Source organism: Xylocopa sonorina, chromosome 3 (assembly GCF_050948175.1).
Source record: "Xylocopa sonorina isolate GNS202 chromosome 3, iyXylSono1_principal, whole genome shotgun sequence".
Taxonomy (NCBI): Eukaryota; Metazoa; Arthropoda; class Insecta; order Hymenoptera; family Apidae; genus Xylocopa; species Xylocopa sonorina.
The window spans coordinates 4,874,497-4,893,520 of record NC_135195.1 but is presented as its reverse complement, the minus strand read 5'-3'; the positions used below and the strand labels follow the sequence as shown (position 1 = coordinate 4,893,520).

Genomic DNA, 19,024 nt, shown 5'->3' with positions numbered 1-19,024 from the left:
TGTCCATTTTCAACCTTACATGCAATACATACAAATGAATAACAATAGCACTTCAAACAATACAATGAACGTTGCACAGTAAACTTACAAAGCATGGATCGATCAAAATACAAATTCCTTTGTGGATAATACAGAAAAATTATTGTATTTTCAAATGTGTAAAAAAATCGTATCTTTATCGTTATAAGATCCGTGGTGCTTAGTTATATATTCACGTACCTACGCCGATTCTATTATAGTATCAGTCGGTCAGGCGAAAGTTGAGAACATCTGCGATTAAAGGGAATGCGCATGCGCCGATGTAATACTTGTTCAGACTTTGAAACCAACGAATACCCTAGGCTCACGTCAGTTGCTTCCGAACCAGCGGACAGTACAACGTGCATAGATACGCGTTTTGAATCAAGAATTGTCTCATCGATATTAGGTAAGTTACGTTTGTGCTTGTTCTTGAATGGATAGTTCGGTGGAACTCAAAACGGAAAGTACCACGCGTCTCTATGAATTTCATCGATTGTTTCACAGTGTGAAATCAATGAGAAAATGGGTGTTTGACCTACAACGAGATTCGACCTTGACTGACATTTGGTCGACACCCAATCATACTCTTTGTATTCTGAAATAGTGTGCGTTTACAATTAACGGCATTGCTCGACGTTTCTTATTTCGTATACTAGTCTTTAAGCTCCGCGTTTTTATATTGTACGTACAATGGCATACACAGGCATGGTCAAAGTTCATATTTTGTAAGATATAAATGCAAAAAATTATAACGATTGACCGGTATCTCTTAACTTTTACGTGGAAGCTTTCAATTTGTTCGGAGTTATGTTTCAACTATTACCAATATTCTTAAATTCAGAGCCCGTATGAAATGAGAATATTATTTTCATTAAAATATTTATACGGATTGAAAATTGAATATTTTTAGGAAGAATTGCTACGTTTAAACCGGAAGAATTTACGTGTCTAATAATAATTTTGTCACGTGACACGGATACACGACTCCAAACGAACATCCAGAAACACGTATCACCTGTTGTGTACCTTTACTTCTGAGGGCAATATATGAGAAATGTTAAATTTATATTTGAAAATATTCTATCTATGCATAATTTAATCTTAGTGTTTAATTATCGGAATATTTATGGTATACATTCTCGATATAAAAGTTATCAGTATAACCTCTAACCGATAACCTAAACCGTATATCGCTCGTAACAGTAGAAATATTTTTATATTTCTGTAATTTCTACATGTTTCCATACGATATTGTCCACAAGTACTGAAAGGAACGCTCGAGTTAGAAAGTTGCTCACAAATTGTCTGTTACTTTCAAGTCATAAAACTTCGACTTTCATACGTACGACTGTATGTAATTTATTTATTTAACACACTCGTATGTCATTAGTAACACTTTGTCACGCAATATAACATGATGCTTATAAAAAGAACTCGTATAAATAAAATAGCACGTGTCACATACGAATTGCGTCTAATTTTTCACAACTGCTTTTCGACGTCTATTTTCATTACTCCTCAATGACGATCTAATTTGGTTATTTCATTGAATATAATCGATTTCATGATCACCGATGCTAGGTTAGATGAAATTAGATCAGTTGTTTACGGACGTGGTACCAATAGTAGCAAAAACTTATGCAATTCAGTGTAAGAATTATAGCCACACCATGTGACCGTCTACATGTGTTTAAATGTCAGATTATCGTGACAGATAGCAGTGTCGCGTGTTCAAAGAAATATTAGTAATGGCGCACGTGAACAGCTAGTTAAGTTCACTGTCCACGCATACGATTGCAGCTGGATTTGTACATGTTAGCATTTTCACGAGTGTTTCATCATACATTCCTTCGTCTCATAAATGCGAAGAAAGCTTTGGCGAATTACCAGTTCCGACGTCCAGTTTTACACACGCTCTTGGCGCCCTCCTGTATCGAGTTTTGTCCGTAACGAAAACGGAAGTCATCATCGTGCATTCAAATTTCAAATGATCCGTTTGAAAAATAGATTTTATATAGTTTAGTTTGTTGTTAAATATTTATCTGAATTTCTCTTAAGAAAATACATCTACTAGTTCTTGCTTATGGGGTTTCTATAACTTCATATACAAATTGATAGCAAATTGTATTTAATTAATATAGGTTGTTATAGCGTGAATGATAATTGAGAGCTAACTTTCGCTTTGCAATTGCTTACAACTTTCGCACTGATTCTTTTGTCAATTGTTCCTAGTAATTATTGAGTATTCATAGCAAACTATTTATTATTTTTGTTATGAATATATAAAGAATAATATTTTAATTACTACAACGAATTTTGTATAATATTTATTAGCTATATTATATCGTTGTAGAAAAATGATATATATATATATTAAATATTATATAAGTTACCTGTACGTGTATAAAAATCACTGTACTAACAATCTGTAACTGAAGTTATTTTGCAACGCATGTGAATTATATTAAAGAGAACATTAATTGTGACGACTGTTATTGTTTTATTCCGACGAATAAAGCATCTACCGTATTCTCATAGCATTTGTCAATGTTCACTGCTTTGCTTTATTTTTTTATCTCATACTTTGATTTAGACAATTTAATTATTTGCAATCAGACAGTTTTATTAAATGTTAATTCACTACAATTGATCGCGCACGTAAGTCAGAGGAAAAAAGATGAAATAAGAAGATAGTGCAAATCCCCCCCAATAAAATATATATAGCCAACGATATCGCGATACGATAATCCTTTATTATACATTAATTATATTTTATATCTCTTGGCAAAAAAATTGTAGAATATCAGATGTTATCTACATCTTCTCCAACGCATATAGACCAATATCTAACGTAGAACTTATTTGCAAAGTGACGCGAGAAAGGATTAATTTCCTCCAAATCTAAATCCCATTTTTAATTATCGCTCTCGGTTATCAACTCTCAATATCAGAGCTGTAAAAATGAAATGATTTAAGATTACCGGGCACTGCACAACGCTAGTGAACATCACGTGTCAAATAAGCCATGATCGTGTTCGACCAACGCGTTACATCGGCGCACTCTGATGTCATCGTTCAATTAACCTCATCACAGATCAAGATGTAGATTTTTCAGTTATTCCCTTTCTCTCTTGTTCTAACGTCTGCTAAGTAATTATCCGTTATCAGAGTAATGTCAGTTAAATTCGAATAACGTAGGAAGAGCGTAGTGTACGAACTGTACTGCGCGCAAGGACGATCGCGGAGTAACACTGAGAATCTCCGCTAGGTGCGTTCCTTGGTGATGTTCACCTCTTTTTAAATGACACGGGTTAGACAGAGTGGACGTGTCGCGCAGGCGTGCACCCTTACCCGTTACCGATTAACCGCAGCAAATTTATGCTAGCGTTATTGACCGCCCGCCGACAAGTTAGAGTTGTTGCGCAGATGACTTCCTTAGTGGCTGGGATTAGAGGATACCGCTTAGACGCATAAATTTCTTTTAAAACCGCGGAAACGTTTCGAATTTCCATATTTTAGTTACGATAGATTGTACGACACAGGATTGTTTCATTGCATTGAATTGACATAATAGCGTCTTTATCAGTATTCTGACGAACGTGTATCTTTAATCAATAAACCAACAGACACGTATTTAGTTTATTGTTATCGCAACAGCTGCGTGTCTTTCTTAAATGTTCCGTAGAGAGGATAGTCTTTATTTTTTACGATATACCTTGCATATTTACATTTTTATGCATGCACATTTGCATAGAAATTGATGTTACGTAACAAAGTATGAGTTTCCTGCAGAGATTAAAAAATAAACGAGTTTTTCCTGTTATAAGTAAATTTGAATATTTCAAAGATCAGTCTTTGGAATGTAATGATTACCAATCTGGAATTACTAAAAAAATGTATAATTGTTTCATAGATACTTCGAAAAAATTTTTAAATTATTAAAGTAACTATTCAACTTAGAATCGAGGACTTATTTAATTAAAAACATATATTGCTTTATTTTGTGACTGTTTCTGAACTCATATGTCAAGAGAAAGAAATCGCTTCAAATAAAACACTTAGAAACCTTGTGAAATCAATTTCTATGCCGAGTACTTTTATCCTCGCACGAACGGCCAAGATTATTATACAGATATTCTATTTCTGGTGGATCATCTCGCGCGTAATCGAACAAAGCTAATTAACGAACTTATCGATCTCGACAAATTTATTTTAGACGCGAGGACACGCCTTTACATGGCCAAGTTCTATCGCGACTCGTAAATCGGTTTTAATGAAATCCTACGGCTCTATTGTGGCTGCTTGTCTACAAGATAGCCAAGGTGGCCTAGACGTCAAGATACGGGTCAATGAATCGCGATTGATAACATAATAGTGGTACACGAGGGGCATTTTTTATCGACTAACAAGATTGCGTGTTTCCGACAGATTCGCCGCTATTTTCTTACCAAACAGCCTTATCAAGCTGTGCCGCGATAACGCAAAGTACGGTATTTACATGCGATTGCGAAAATTATATTATCGTTGAACCGCGATCACACGGAAATGTGGAAAGTACTATGTAGCGGTAGGTTTGCAACGAATTTAGCGAACGTGGAAGAATTTTAATATCGCGGTTTTCGGTGACATGCAATAAAATTGCCGATGTATCGTCGCGTTTATTTCGAAGACCGATTCGACGCGCGGAATTTATATTATCCATTCGTTACGTGTTACGTGTAAAGAAAATGTTAAATAAAGAACAAACTCTAGGTCAAGTGACTGGTAGCTTTGTTTTATTACATCTTTTTTATCATCAAGAACAAGTAACGGCTACACTTAATTTTCCGAGTAAAATATTAGGAACTTTTATTTGAAACTTGAAATTTTCAGCTTTTTTAGCTTTCAGTTTCCGAATTTCAATCATTTTACGGTTGAAAAGATGTCGGGTTTTAAATCGGAAAGATAGGAAGTTGTTAGTTTAACTTTGAAAGTTTAGATTGAAAAATTTCCGTATTTTATTTTTGATAATATTCGAAGGTGCGCGTGAATCAAGTCTGAAACTAAAACTATCTCTCTGAGAACATGTGGCAGTGATTTAGTGAATTATAAGAAAGAAAAGTTGCTACTTTTATCACGTCCGTTCACTTTTGAAACTTTCCACGTGACGTTCATAAAGATATCGCTTGCTCTGACTCGACCAATAATTCTGGACTCTCGACTAGAAAGATTGCGAATTGTTTTTCAACGTTGATCCAATTCCGATGTTATTTTTGGTGCCCACCAGGGTCGTGACATGAGACTTCTAGATATATGTATCGCGTCGAGGATTGTTCAAACGTCTGAACGTCGATGGTTGAAAGTTTCACTTGCAATCTGCTATTTACACACAATTTTTATCAGATGCAACATTCAGATTTCACTTATATTTATTAATATCCAAAAAGGCTCCATTGTGGAGACGTCAAACGCATATTCTAGAAAATAATAGAGTGCAATTCTTTACACAAAAATGTGTTCATCTCCATGATGTATTCATCTCCTGTGAATTTCATCTCCATTTCAATTTATTCATCACAGTACGTGATAATATTTTGCATAATATTGAATTACATCATTTTAACATAGTCTGCTAATGACGACATTTTATCCAATATCAGAGATTAAAGAAATTGCCGCTTGAAGTACGATTCGATAAAAAGTTGGTAAAAAACACCGCCATCGTAATTAATATTCTTTAACGAAATGTATTCGATAACGATATTTGTGTTATCTCATTGGAATTGTTCACTGTTCGCGATAGGACAATAAAGTGTTTACTTTATTTTGTGCTATGGAAATTTCGAGAACGATCATTTCAATGGTTCCAATCTACCCGCTTATGCCAAGTGTGAGGTAACGACATGCATTTTAAGCATGAACTGCGTCGCTGTCACGTACCGTCAAAATATTGTGCCCGTTGAAATCGTTTCGGTAGTTATTCGTATCTGGACGTCAGAATAATATTAACAATAATAGCAACGTACGGTTATTTTAAATCAAAGCAACATTATATAATGGATAATAAATCACTCGTGCTTGGAGAATATCATAATGTAACGAACGTCATGAATTTATGCAAATACAATAAATTATTATAGTTATTGCATAGAAACATATAAATACACGGACTGGTATATCTATAAATGTACGCGATTGCATAATGTGTGTTAACATCTGGGTCCCTAACTCCGTTTTACTTGTAATACATATGTACCAAAATGGATTTTTTACTATAATAAGTACAAATGCATCATAAGTTCTTACTGACGAAAAGCTCTAATTTCTACTTAATATAAAAGTCTATAATTTCATGCATTCGAATAAATTTTCATCACAAAAGATAAACTATTACTATGAAATAGCGTTGGTTGCCAAATTCTAGCAAAACCAAAAGTATCAGATTGTATAATACAATTGCTTAAACGTTTATGCAATATATCTCACACACACGATATCTCACATACTATTTTTTACAAATAATTTGTAAAAGTATAGTTTCATAAAGAAGAATAGTTTAATTATATAAATAGCAGCCGTGCCACTGTTTCCTTGTATTTTATGTATAAAATTTGTATTCTTCAATATTAAGACGTTAAGCAAGTGTTTTATGAATTTTGAATAAAGTTGTGGTTATTCGAGATGTACAAAACTTTCGCAAGGAAAACCGTAAAGGATGATCTGAAATTTAATTCGATAAATTCCGAGAACGTATGATCCACTTAAGTACGTGGTTCTCCGACCGTCGACTTAGACGGTAGAAATTCATTTCCGGTGCCGTGAAATTTTCAAGCCTCCCCGGTGTCCGGGTATCCAGTGGCTTCTTTATCATTTACGCGGTCAAAAAGCTTTCACCTACACGGCCCTCCGCCATATTTCTCCCGGAGCGTGACTTTCATTTCCATGCATTCTTCAGGGGCTTTTCGCGTGCCGTGCGGGGAGTCGTAAATGCTTTCTGAAATAAAAGGCGACTCGTTTCCCACGTTTCCACCGTTCAGATACCCCTCCGAGGGGCAGAAACCGAGGAAAGAAACTCGTGCGCGGGGCTTGAAAGCGTTTTGTCACGCCAATTGTTCCCCGTACTTCCCGCCGGATCGGGAATTCCGATAACAGAAAGTTTCTCGATTTAATTCGCGATTACCTCTGTTTACAATCTTAACACTTCGAGTGCCGACGTGTATTTCTAGGTATATTAGTTCCTGAATTTATTTTCTCGGTATCATATGTATATATACACACGCTATATCATATGGATAGCTTCCGCGATATCTATATCATTACTCATCTGTTGGTTATCATAATAAAAGTAGTTTGTACTTGGAATTAAAGGCTGCTTTTAATCATTTCTAGCAAATTTTTCTAACTGTATTATACAATTTGGTACACTAAATACGTATATATTTGCACATGTGTGTTTAACAGAATTTGGCAATAAATATTGCTAAGTAATATTTTCGAATAGTTTTGAACGGGGCTGTATCTGGCTTCAAATTACGCACTGACTCGCTACAGCTTCTATTAACGCTTCCAACTACCCCTTAGCTGCTATATACATGTACCGCCGTTCGGCTAACGAGCTATCTAAACATACCTTACGCCCACGCCGTGCGGGAACCCTTTGGATTATTTATAAAGTCCGTTAATTCGTGGACGATTTCGTTAAACCTTGATCTCCCTAGCTAATTAAAATAAGCGCGTTCCCCGCTCGTTCAGCGGCTAGCTACGAAATTGGCGGGGACTCAATCGTGCAAATTGCAACAGTCGATCGCACGATCGATCTTGCGAAATTCGTTTTCGCTAGAATTTACGTAATCGCGTCGACGATCGGAGATTGCTGGGAAGTGTAAATGGCGAGGGGTCGCGATGGGAGCGAACCCTTTCGTATCTCCGCTGCCGGAGATGATATTTTTTGCGAAAAGTATACAGATACGTGGAGGAGAATTCAATGAGGTTCAGAACGTTCGAGGAATTTTCGGAGAAGAGAATTTTTTTAGGGGTTGGATCTCGAACCTCGTCACGTTCGGGTTCGTAACGTAGTCGAGCAGTTTTTTCATCCCCTTTATCGCTCCAATGACTATTGGAAAAGATCGCGAACTTTATCCGCATTCGTCAGTATTCGTATATACAAAAATCATTTAAATTATCTTTTTCTTTCTGAAATTTTATCTGTGACTAGACATTAACATTCGTTGTTAATAAAGCAACAAAAATTCCACACAAGATCGGTATATAAGCGTATCCATTTTGGATCCATCTGGATCGTAGTCGGATGTAAAATTCTTCGCGAAGATCGCGCATTTTGCATCCCCTGCAACCGAACCGTCGCGTCAACGAAGGTCGGTGGAACGTCTACCTTGGCGAGGGAAAGGTGAGCTGGGGTGGGCACAGGTCCCGCGTACATCCTGTGTGCCGATGCCGGTGTCTCAGGTCACGGATTCAGGGTGCGCAGGGGGATAATACAGGCGTAGCCTCGAGAACGTCTGCGCGTGCTGCATTGCGGCTAGCCCACTCCCTCGTTCCGTGGTGTATGGGCGGCATACCGTGGTCCAGAGCGGGAACGTATCGGCTGGGGGTTGGATCCGAGGGAGATGCAGCGATCGAGAGCAGAACGGTGGAACGAGGGAAGGTGTTGCTGGGGTGAACGGGGACGGGAGGGTCGCGTCGATGGTAGACGAACAAGGACGGGTTATTTAGCGTGGGCAAGACAATGCTAGCGGAGGGAGGTTCAAGGGAGAGGATTGGCGAGAGAGAGCATAGGAATGGGCGCGGGTGAAAGAAGGACGGAGGGTTGTATACGCGTGGGAAGAGGAGAGATACAGTGGAGGGATGGAAGTGGTTGAACCAGGGTTGAGAAGGAGGGAGAGAGAGGGCGAGTGTAGCAACCTACCCCCCTGTTTTGCAGTTACGACACTGCACTGCAGCCAGGTACCCCTGCCGCCTCTTCGACGGGGCGAATAAAGCCAGTCGTCGTCTCGTGCTCGCACGGGACACGCGCCCCGACGTCGGTTTCCACTCTGTCGAGTCGCAAAGATGTAGTCGAAAAGGGTAACGGGGTCCTTCTCGGCGGGGCCCAACGGCGGAGCAGCGACGTTACCGTTTACCCGTGAACGTTGCGTCGCGACCATCGGTTTACTTTTGTCTTCTCGGTCACTTTTACCTCTCTATCTCTCGTATCGGTATATTCGGTGGTATTTAAGGTGTACAGCAGCTATTCGAGGAGCGTGCGAAAAGGAGGAAAGGGTGAAAAGGGAAAGAGGCATCGAACCGGTATCTAGCTAATCAGCTGAACACCAAAGAGAACGTATTATTGTCGTTATTATTATCATTTCTATTATTATTATTATTATCGCCGTTACATTACATTTTATTATCGTTGTACATACGTGTGATCGTAATACGCAAGTCGTGAGATCCGAAGATTTGTTTACCCGATCTGAACAGGACCTGGGACGGGATCTGTGTCTCGTATGAAAGGTAAGCAGATAGAAATTGATCGCGAACCTTTCTACCTCTAATCGAAACGTATTTAGACCTTGTATGCAGCGATGAGCAAGCTTCATATTATTTGCCTCGTAGTATCCATTCCTTTTTTTATTGTTTAATAGAAAACAATTGTGCTCGCATAAGTACTACGAAATTGCATTGTACGCAATTATCTGTCCACCTTGTTTCGTTCTTATCAGCTAATTAAATTCCTAACAACGGAAGTTTTTCGAAATTCTTTATATCCACGTAGCGTCGATGAGCAATAGCGATATCGCGGGACGATGCGGTTGTTGCATCGCGCGATTCTTCGTTGTTCGCGCCCGACACGTTGTCGTGGAGTACCATTAGTGCCGGTATATCAATTTAGTAAGTCATTATCGTTATCGCAATTTCCAGCGTCCTAGCACGAGAGGCTGCCCATTATTGGCGTTATTGTACCTCGAGAACGGTATTGCGTCGATGCTTTATGGCTGGCGGCTTCAGGCCGGCCGCTTTTCATTCGAGACGAAGATGCTCGAAAGAGGTAAAGGGTAGCAAGCTGAGAGAGAGTGAAAGAGAGAGAGAGAGAGAGAGAGAGAGAGAGAGAGAGAACGAGTCTGGTGTTGGACCGTTGTATACCGTTTTATCGATTTTAATTTCCTAACCCGCGCGATCTGCGTCTCTCTTTCTTCCACCCTTTTTCTTTTTTGCCTCGAAACTTCACGCACCGCGATCTTTTAGAAAACTAATTGACCAAACGGAACCGGATCTCTTTCTTCTGAAAGGAGGGCCTCTTTTATACGCGGGGAAGGTCGACCGTAGAAACGGCGTTTAAATATTCTCAGCTGCCTCCGGTCCACGGTACCAGTTAGAAAGACCGTTCTTATTCGATTTCATTTTCATTCGACCCTAGGCTCGTTCCTTCCAATGGCACGATTTCATTTTTATATCCGAGAGAAGAAAGATGGTAATGTCTATTTTTCTGACGATTTGATTCAATGGAGTATCTTTTATTTACGCAGGATACATCTTTTGTACAAAACATATGAAGCAATTTATTGGTATCAGTTGGTACATTAGAAGTGTTTGGTGTACTGGTTACAAACAATGAACATCCACCCTTCGTTTAGCTTGGAACTAAACAATGCCTACTCTCGAGTGGAACGAAACAAGCCACCCTCATTCTACCCACTCGCACTACCTCCGAGTATTGCAAATTTGCATTGCGTTACTATGCACAACCGTGGATGGACATTCCTTGTTCTGTCACCAAGAAGTGGTATTCTGCGTCGCATGATATGAATAATAATTAAAACATAACTTGGTGGACCAAAGCGTCGCAGATCGAATCTTGCAGCCAAGCAGTTCACGATTCCTCGTCTTTTCTCTTTTACCTTTCATTTGTTCTTATAATATTGTTGATGGAGTATTGTGTTGCAGGTTCTTGCAGCGGGGGCGGGAAATCGACTCGCGATGTCAATAATTTTGTTTTCCTGTTAATTGAGATTGTAATGCCATTATGATAATTTACAGGCTACATGCACGCACGACGCGCCACTTGTTTACGGCAGCTGTTGAATGGAAACTTTCATTGTAGCCGTTTTATCGATCTTCTGACTCCCCTCTGCATCATCTACGTTGTTACAACGTTTGGGGTGCGCGTGCTGCGCAATAAGAACGTTCTGGTTCGAATTGGGGGGAAAAAACGGGTTGTTATTTCCGTAGTTGCGTGGACGAAATATGACCGTGACAAGCAAGATCGTTTCCAAGTTTTTGTCTTCGTCTTTTCATTCAAAGAGTGACATGGGTGATTTGTTTCGTGTCGTTAGGCAATATTGCATAAAAGGGGGTTGCACGCTTCGAACATTCGCAGTCTTAACGCGCATAAAAATAAGTACGTTTTTTCGTGAACTTTTTAACGAAAGATAGGTGTACACAATATACAATTACAGATAGATAAGTCACAATGAAAGGGGTGATTCTAGAAATAAAAGTGAGGCAAAAATGAAAAGTAACAAAGTCGACTTTGAGACGTTGGTTTTCAGAAAACTGACGTTGAAACTAATGGTAAAAGTCTATAAAATAGTGAAACGTGTGACGAAATCCCATATGGCCTCTTCACGTAGGTATGCCATTGGCTTATAGACTCTTACCCTTGCACGTGTACGCTAGGGAATTCTAAAGTTGGTTTCCGGAAAATGAAGTCTCAAACGCAATTTCATTACTTTTGATTTTCGCTCCATTTTATTCCACAAAATTCGTACCCCTTTTTGGTTCGCTGCACCTAAAGCTGGACACTTTGTACGATAACGTAATTGCTTTGCAAATGCAAAATGTTGTGGCATGGAATATTTGTATAAAATGTACGAAATCTTAGTAACTTAGTTAATTTAAGTACTTGTTATATAATACATTTCAGAATAAACATGTATTTAATTCTATTTATTCGAAGCAGCAAAGAGTTAATTTATGATAATACCAGAGATATACTTCTACCGCTTTGCAGGGCTTATCTCTTTACATAATTTTTAATACCGGTATATCTGCTGCCGTGACATCGTGCTTTAATTTTGATATGTTAAGCCCCTAAAGAGCGTGTTATCATTTTTTACTGACCTCTTTAACGAACCCAATTAAACGAACGGATCTTTTTACTGTTTTTAAACATTTCCACAACTATCACTGTCTATAAGAAATACTTAATCTGGCCACAAAATCGTTGCTTTCAAACCTTCTATATAATATTTACAAACTTAAGCTTTGGTTCTTTTTCATGTTAAAGCTTAAAAAATTCATATAACGACTTATAAAAATCCCTTCCATTTCGATACGATAGATCACGTGTCCGTGGTCCACCCCGATCGGTTCTTGCAGCGGCGACAATTATGCAACGTAGGAGCTTTCGAGACGAATTAAAAAAGAAAGTCGGTCACGCTTTACCGGCTCTATCAATCGATAATCATTTTTCAGTGGATGCTCGAACGCGGAGCCAATAATTCCGCCTTGGGCGTGCATCACGCTAAGCCTTTTACGCCGGTGCCTCGCCTGTCGGGCTACCATAAAGTCGCGAACTTATCAAGAGGCTTACCTCGAGTTAAGCCCCGTTTATCGACAAGCACCCATGCGCACCCTGTGCTTCGCGACATTCCACGCAACTTTTCCACTCGCCTGTCCCCGCGAATTTATTCCACGGACGGTATCTGCGGGATAAAGATTAATGCACCGCGCGTTACTCATCAGCGAGATAAATGACGCCCCCGGTGGGGGCCATTTCGAGTATCTCGCGGGGTAAAACCGATGAAGACACGGTACGCGGGATGTTTCCCGCTGTTGTTGCTGCGCAAGAGTATTGGACACACGGTGATTAAGCTCCCGTCGGTGATTGGAAAAGTTCCACCTCGCGGATATTTATCTTCGTGAAAGCTCGTGCCTGGGTAAAGTACTCTCGTACCACTCCTAATACCGGGTAAATTGTGTAGCTGAAGTTTTCCAGGAGATACTTCGTTTTTCTTTATTGTTAAACAACATTTTCGCGTTGAATAAAGTATCCTCGGAAATGGTACGGAAATGGAGGGCGGTGTACGTAACTCGTGCCGCGTACAACGTTTTCAGATGGCTTTAATTAAGGGAGGGGTGACATAAAGGGCGTGATGCATACGGTTCGTTGGTCAGCCTCGTTTCGAGGAATAGAAGTCTTTAGAAATGTTACGCGTTTCTGTAATTGTCGTGTTCACGTGTACCGTTCTGACGCATTAACCACGAGTTCGTTGCAATTAAAACGAAAGCAATTAGCGCTTTAATTGTTCAAACTACAGCGGGGCGATAAGAGTTTCGAATTGTAATCAAAGTTTCGACGTTGTCATTTATTTTAGTAATTACGCTGCTTTTGTAGAACTAATGGACGCGATATTTTCATCATTTGTTACGAAATTTATCGAGTTACACAATTAATTGTTCGCGATTCTAAATTTCATCTGCGAGAAATAAGTAATCGATCATTTAGTAAATTATTGTACAATTTCTCTAGGGGATGAAGTAGACCAAGAGTGTTTCCTAATTCGTTCCAAGATATGCGTTTCACTGCTCAATTTAGTTCGAACTGTTTCGAATATAGGAAATTATTTATTCGCAATTCTGAACTTGCTCGATTAGGTTCGAAGGTGAGCCAAGTTGCTCGCGCGATAGGTTCCTTGGTGGCTTAATATAACTGGTGTACATTGGTGTACAACCATAAACGGTGTATGGTACAGCGACGACCCTCGCCTCGTGTTAGTTACAAGTATACCGGGCAGTCGGTTCGATGTCAAAGTGGTGGGACGAATAAAGGGAGAGAAATGGGTCAAACTAACATTTTCTTTTTATGAAATATTGACGTTGATGGGGCTCTGTGAAATTCAATTACGCGGCGGAAGCCTTAGCGGACATTTGATATTTCATGTGCACAATGCCTGCGACGCGTCGAGAGGCTCGTTTCAGAAGAGACGAAGGCTCTCCAGCAGGGTCTTTGCACTTGAAATTCTACCAGACTCCCTCGCGGATCCAATAAATAACGTGCCTTTGCGAAAGGATTACGTATGTGCTTTAGATGTTGCGCAATATTTTCCAATACGTATTCTTGTATCACGTTTCTTTCGATTTATATAATTTAATATCGTATTTGAAATCGATGCGCTGAATGTAGGTTGGAAGTATACATTAATAAATTGCGGATATTATTATTATTAACTTGGCATCTTTGATGCAATATGTTGCAACACCACGTATCTACAATGCGTATCTATTTGGTCTAGGACACGGTTAGTTGAAAAGTAATTGCCAGTGGCTAGATATATTTTTGTGAACTATATACGCAAAATTTTAGTGGTAGATTCTATATATTTAAATAAGACGAAAGTAAAGGACGTCACAATTGCGTTTTGTTTTTAAGTGAAATGGTTACGAATCTAGTAAATACTTATGAGGAAGTAGTATGAATCTGTGGTGAATCAGACGCGCGTTACCATGCACGTTATGATTTGTATCACGTGTGTCGTTGAGAATTTTTTTTCCGAAACGTAACTTCAAATGCAATTTTGTCGTACTCTGACCTGGAGAATCTGCTCTCTTTATTAATAGGCTAATGAATATATCAACTGTTTATTTATTTAAAATTGCGACTTGTAAATGGAATATAAAAAGATTTTCAAACATTCTTCCGTAGAAAATGGTCGCAGAAAAGTACGACACGCTCGAACCTGAGCTGAAAGAAGAATTGAGGAGCATCGCCCAGCAGATTGTGGCACCCGGAAAGGGAATTCTTGCCGCTGACGAATCGACGGCGACAATCGGCAAACGTCTTAAGGACATCAACGTTGAGAACACCGAGGACAACCGCAGAGCTTACAGACAGCTGCTTTTCACCGCGGCTAAGGTATAAAAAAACGTGGATAACGACTGACTATATAAATCAGCAGACATTCCTTTCTAACAACCCCTTCTTATTCTTCTTAAAGGATGTTATCGGTCAGCACATCTCTGGTGTCATCCTGTTCCACGAGACTCTGTACCAAAAGGCTGAAGATGGAACGCCGTTCGTAGAGTTGCTGAAGCAACGTGGCATTCTGCCTGGTATCAAGGTCGACAAGGGTGTCGTGCCCTTGTTTGGCACCAACGACGAATGCACCACCCAGGGCCTCGACGATCTTCAGGCTCGTTGCATCCAGTACAAGAAGGACGGATGCCAGTTCGCCAAGTGGAGGTGTGTGTTGAAGATCAAGAAAGACACCCCCAGCAAGCTGGCCATCTTGGAGAACGCGAATGTGTTGGCTCGTTACGCTTCCATCTGCCAGAGCGCTAGAATCGTGCCGATCGTTGAACCGGAAATCTTGCCCGACGGAGATCATGATCTTGCTCGCTGCCAACAGGTCACAGAGGAGGTTCTAGCTGCCGTGTACAAGGTGACGTGAAATTTGCATATCGATTCTGTTCCGAGATAGGATATTAGACTCTTTGTTCCGTTATTTATTCGACGCGCGAGTAACCGGGTATAGAGCCTTTTGTGTAATTGGAGTGGTCTGTAACTTTGAAATTATTGAAAGCGGAGGTAAATGTCATAAGGCCAGGTCCTATCGGAGCGGTATTGGATTCCTTTGTACTTTGATATCTGTTGCGTGGGTCGTACTAGAACTGTTTTTGCTGCAAATGGATTTCTATTCTCCAATACGAAATTGCTTCCCATTTCTAATAGAATTTTTATAGATTTCTGATAATTTTCACGAGAATTGTAGCGAGGTGTCCAACTCCTTATGATTCTTCTTTTTTGTGCGAATGTTTATGTACAGTTTAAGTTTATTTAGTAAATAATGTAGAGGAAACGTAAGAGTTAACACTTGATTGCATCCTATTTTTAGGCATTGGCTGACCATCACGTGTACCTCGAGGGAACGCTTCTGAAACCGAACATGGTAACACCTGGACAGAGCTGCCCGAAGAGGGCGACACCCCAGGAGATCGCAGGTGCCACGGTGACCGCTTTGTTGCGCACCGTGCCACCCGCGGTGCCAGGAATCACCTTCCTTAGCGGTGGACAGTCGGAGGAGGAGGCATCCGTGAACTTGGACGCCATCAACAAGTTCCCTGCCAACAAACCTTGGGCACTGACCTTCAGCTACGGCCGTGCTCTTCAGGCTTCCGTTCTCCGCGCATGGGGCGGCAAGAAGGAACAAGTCGCTGCTGGCCAGCAGGAACTTATCAAGAGGGCTAAGGTAACTTTGCCAGCTTCAGGTTTTCTTTTACGTCTTACAACTCTCTAAGCATTTTTCTCTTAATATAATAAGATGCTCTCTGTGATACTGATAGAATAGTGTTTCTTCTTTTAATTGTTTTAACTAATCTATTTTATATTTGTTTGACTGTGTTTCTCTTTCTTTTTGTAATTTTGTGTGCATAATTTTACTTAAACGTGAAGAACTTTGGGCTTCTATGGCCCGAGTATACACGGTTGTTATTATTCGAAAATTTAGCTGATTTGTATTTGAACTGATTTGTTCTCTGAAGAAGTTGACTGCAATGTCGGTTAATTCATTAAAAATAACATTTTTAGTGAACACTTATTTATAGAAACATGTCGAGTAGTAACAGCCGTGGTTACTAAAATATTTATTTTTTAATCTATGTGCATAGAACATTAATTCTCTGTTTCTTTACTGTGCCTAATCAAACTGTTTTCTTTTTTCTGTTCTGTTCTATATATTACTTTCTCTCCTTACTCTTTGTATCTAAAAGCTTATCTCTATTAATTTTTGCACAGTTGTAAATATCTGTTATACTTTTATATAATCATACAAATGTAAAAGTAGTCTTAACATTTTACTATCATTCTTGAGCCTCTACTCTTTGTATCACTTGGACCAATTAGGTCTAGCTGTGGTTACTTTACTTAATCTCTACTTTTCTTTCTTACTTATTTGTTTTTTGCATGTGTGTACCCTACGTGTGCTTGTTTAGGCAAACAGTGTGGCCTCCCAAGGCAAATACGTAGCTGGCAGCGTTGTTAGCAAAGCTGCTAATACTTCTCTCTACGTGACATCTCATGCCTACTAAACTCCTTTCTTTTCTTTCTATGAATCATGTTTCCATAGTAAGTATCGTAGACTAGTTTCGCGTTTCTTTCTTTTACTTGTACATATTTTCTGTCCAAATTCTGCTAATCTGTATGTATTTAATTATCTACCATGTGCTTAACATAATTTTTAATGTTATTAATATTATATTATTAATATCAAGACGTATGTTTGATGTGCATTTCTATGTTTGTAGGCCAACAGCGAATCGGCACTGGGCAAATACGCTGGTGGTGTAGCGGGAGCTGCTGGCAATGCCGCGCTTTTCGTTGCGAACCACGCGTATTAAATTAGTTGCTGGACCATCGATAAATGTTAGACAATTAGCTCGTCCGTCGAACATCGTCAACGTCGATCATCGTTGTCGGCATGGAAACATTAGCATCGACAGTGAGGATGGACAACGAATGAAGAAATAATCTCGAAATGCTCGAAACATGAAACGATCGTTGCGCCCACCCTGCGCAGTTTCAGTTTTTACTCGTAAACGAATATATTGAACGGAATCGAGGATCGAATCAATTAAATTTTAACTTGTTCGCGACGCTTAATACATTTCCGCGTGATTTTAAATCGAATTCGAATTTTAAATGGCACACGTTTTAATCCGCAGAAGCCGAGGATCACGTTCGTGTTTCGAGATCGGATCGAACGTAGATGACGCGAATGCTTATTCGACGCAGTTGACCACGATCGACTCCCGTCGCTCATCGTCGTGTTTTTAAACGTGCGAGCCGCGATCGATCGCCACTGTTTTCTCTGCTTTTACACTTTCTATTCTGACCTCCTACGAGTCCTTTTTCCCTCACTTGTATCCTCGCCTCCTGTATTCGTTGTCTCTAAGATTACGCGACGCGACGGAGAATAACGCATCTTACATCGCGGTGCTGTTCGTCCCAAAATGGCCGCTGAGTCTTCAGGGAGACTCCGTAGGTCCGAGGACAGTTCGCGGGGGAACGTGGTCGTTTGCGTACGAACGCGGTTTTGAATCGGGTAATATCTGACAGGTAAACATGCGACGATAGAGATACTTCACTTGGATCGTGAACAGATTTCGTGACATTCGAATTACGCACGCGTTATTATATTCTGTAACACTACGATAAAAAGCAGATATATATATATATTATATATATTGTCAATGTCGTTATGATATTCTACGTGTATAAAAGAAAAAACAAAAAAAAGATATAAAAAACAAAGTAAAAATACATATTAAATGTTGTTTGTTAGTGAATGAGTCGAATATTATGAAGTCGTAATATTATGTCATCTACTTATACAATATGTGTATCTTATATAGATATTTAAGTAACGTATTGAAAAGTATCTCGTACATCGATGTTATATCTAATATTTTCATTGTAATCTAGGTCACACCAAATACACTGTGGAGGGTATTCAGCGTGTCTTTCTTATTTAAAATCGAAATTTTCAACACTGGCTAATAAGATCCTTTCCTTATTTCATTTCTAATATATAAATATTGTAACTTATGCACCAGAATTTAAATACGCAACACTAGTAAACACTAGTATAAATGATCTACTTAGGTGCAATGCCACCATAGTGCAATGTAGCTTTTCCAGCTACGTAGGTAACTCTAAGTGTAAGATCATATCTCCACTTATGAATCAATCAAGAAGAAATGAGCAAAAATATCGCGAAAATTGCCTGTCAAAATCAGCAGGGCCTTCTTTATAATTCGCAACATTAATTAAGTAAGCGGAAGGGAATTTTATTTTATCAACTTATGCGCATATTTCCATCGTATCTTGGGTATTTTATTTATTACGACCGTAACACTGCTTTCAAAACGCGATCTTTTGTATCGCAACACTAGAGAAATAACCGTGATTAACATTTGTACGCAACTCTAATGCAAACCGCGATTAATCATTCGCAATGTTAAAAAGTAA

The 19,024-nt window shown here is 39.3% G+C and overlaps 1 protein-coding gene across 4 annotated transcripts; it reads left to right on the top strand.

Moving 5' to 3' along the window:
• Window positions 1–267: 267 nt before the first annotated feature.
• Window positions 268–18,505, top strand: Ald1 (fructose-bisphosphate aldolase). Of its 4 annotated transcripts, none has more exons than XM_076893103.1 (6): window positions 268–427; window positions 14,705–14,914; window positions 14,997–15,440; window positions 15,894–16,247; window positions 16,990–17,122; window positions 17,302–18,505. In XM_076893103.1, exons 2-5 carry the CDS (start codon window positions 14,708–14,710, stop codon window positions 17,083–17,085), a joined length of 1,101 nt encoding a protein of 366 aa, XP_076749218.1. In that variant the 5' UTR covers window positions 268–427; window positions 14,705–14,707; the 3' UTR covers window positions 17,086–17,122; window positions 17,302–18,505. The 4 variants fall into 4 exon arrangements, with proteins under 4 accessions (XP_076749218.1, XP_076749221.1, XP_076749220.1 ...); XM_076893105.1 differs by lacking the exon at window positions 268–427 and adding an exon at window positions 9,285–9,513; XM_076893104.1 differs by lacking the exon at window positions 268–427 and adding an exon at window positions 12,788–12,938.
• The last annotated feature ends 519 nt before the right edge of the window (window positions 18,506–19,024 follow it).